The sequence below is a fragment of the Chinchilla lanigera genome, unplaced genomic scaffold (genome assembly GCF_000276665.1).
Source record: "Chinchilla lanigera isolate Chin_1 unplaced genomic scaffold, ChiLan1.0 scaffold00097, whole genome shotgun sequence".
Taxonomy (NCBI): domain Eukaryota; kingdom Metazoa; phylum Chordata; class Mammalia; order Rodentia; family Chinchillidae; genus Chinchilla; species Chinchilla lanigera.
The window spans coordinates 3,294,300-3,296,348 of NW_004955498.1; the positions used below are offsets into that span (position 1 = coordinate 3,294,300).

General features: G+C 48.3%; 1 protein-coding gene across 1 annotated transcript; it reads right to left on the reverse strand.

Annotated features, from left to right (window-relative positions):
- Positions 1 to 583: 583 nt before the first annotated feature.
- Positions 584 to 1,588, reverse strand: LOC102020932 (melanoma-associated antigen 8-like). Its single transcript, XM_005406476.1, has one exon. The coding sequence runs from the start codon at positions 1,586 to 1,588 to the stop codon at positions 584 to 586; it is 1,005 nt and encodes a 334-aa protein (XP_005406533.1).
- Positions 1,589 to 2,049: the final 461 nt, after the last annotated feature.

Below are 2,049 nucleotides of genomic sequence, written 5' to 3' on the forward strand. Positions count from 1 at the left end.
ACAGTAAATTTCCCTAGTATAGTTGAATAAACCAAACAAATTCAAGGATATATATATATATTTTTTATTCTTATGTCTATTTCTAGGCTTCGTTTAACTTCATGGAAACCTACACATTTCCAAGGAAATACCTGTTCCAATCCTAAGTTACCAGAAATAAAATGCATGGCTCCCTTGTTTGCCTGAGAAGGCAGGAAAGGTACTTACATTTGTAGCAGAGAAACAAAATACAACTGTGAAAAAAATCACAAAATCATATTCACATCAGAAATCACAATTAAACATCAATACAAAAATTGAAAATACATGTGCAGTCAGGATCATTCTTCAAAAAAGATTTGCAAGGTACTTAAATCTCTCAAAAAAGCAACACTTCAAAAGGTCATGAAAAAATCACATATCCATTAAGTTGTAGTCCAAACAGAACAAACATCAAGATGGCATGCACCGTATTTACTCCCTCCTTTCTCCTTCACTACTTAGAACACTGTCCCTTCTCCAGAAACATTTTGGAGATTGAGCCTCATATCACGTGGGGTGGAACCTAAGCAGTGACGTGGCTGTGGAACACTCGCTGTGCATGTCACTCATCCTGCCCATTATGGGGCCTCAAATTACCATTTTCCTTTCTCAGAGCTGGGTTGTGTACCTGTGGGTGAGACCTGAGATCTATCCCATCAAGGCGAAACATGTGCCTCAGGACTTTCATCTCAGTGGTTTCAGCCTGGGCCCTCGGACCCCACAGGAACTCACAGCGAGCAGGATCACTGTTAGGAACCTGCTGGTACACCAGGTACCCTTCCCGAACCAAATCCTCTGTGATGAATTTCCAGGGATCCCCGACATCATGCTGCCTCTCAGCTAATGCCTGCCTACTTCTCAGTAGGTCCCTTAGATCCCCCTCACTGAGTCGGTTGCCCTTTACAATGATTGTACTCAGGATGAGTATCAGGAGTTCTGCTTTGGGGGAGATCTGGACCTCGTTATCTAGTATCCCACTATAGGTGAGGCCCAAGATGGGCACAAGCTCATATGTGTGGCCTGCAGAATCCACTTCCCTCATCTCAATGCCAAAATTCACAAACATGCACGCACAGAGAAGCCTAAAGATCAGAGGGCAGTACGCATGGTAATCCTGGTCCACAATGTGCAGCATTTCTTCCACGGTGACCTGCTCCTTCTTTTGATACTTGTGGAGCAGGAAGGACAGCAATTTATCTAGCTTGTCACTTAGGAGTTCATCCTGCATGACCTGAGAGGCATCCTTCCCCTGGGAAGAGCTCACACCCTCCTCTCCTTGCCTGCTGGAGCCCTCAGTGCATTGGCTTCTTGGAGTGGGATTCAAGGCAGTGCGGGGAGAAAAGGTTCGCTGAGTATCCTGAGGACAACTTGGTGTCCCAGACCCAGGCTCTTCTCTTGCTGTGGCCTCCACTGAAGCATAGGAGGAAGGTGATGAAGAAGAAGCGCTGGCTGCTGCTTCCTTCTCCTCATCCTTGAGGACCTGCACACCCAATGGGACCTGCGTACGGCTTTGAGCAGGACGGCCTCTCCTGAGCTTTCTGTCTCGGCTCCCTTGGCCACGAGGCATCTTGGTGTTGTGAGTGGACAGCAAGAGCTTGATGTTGAAGACTCAGATGTCTGGAGGAGAGAGGTAGATTATCATTGTTCTCAGCTGAGCATAACACACTTCTTTCCTCCCCCAAAAGCTCATTATAGGTCTTCTCTTGGGAGGTGCTCTAGGGTTTCAGAGGCTCCTGTCAGCCTGAGGGCCTGTCAGTATGAACCTGGACCATGACGTGAGGCTGCTTCTCAGGCTGCAGTTGCACTGCAGAGGACAAGGCTCTAGGGATGAGATAACGCATATGCAGCCTGGGCACTATGAGGTGTTCTGCTCTGGGACAGGTGGAACCCTAGGAACCCATCAGGGCATGCACCTCACCTTGACACCTGACGCTGCCTGGGTCTCTGCTGGGTGAGCTGTGGACACTGCTTCACAAGACCTTTCCACCTGTTTCTTGGAGCTCCTGTAAGAGGCGGGGGGGGGGGGCG

Coding starts and splice junctions, on each gene's coding strand:
- LOC102020932 (XM_005406476.1), bottom strand. CDS start 1,588: ATGCCTCGTGGCCAAGGGAGCCGAGACAGAAAGCTCAGGAGAGGCCGT.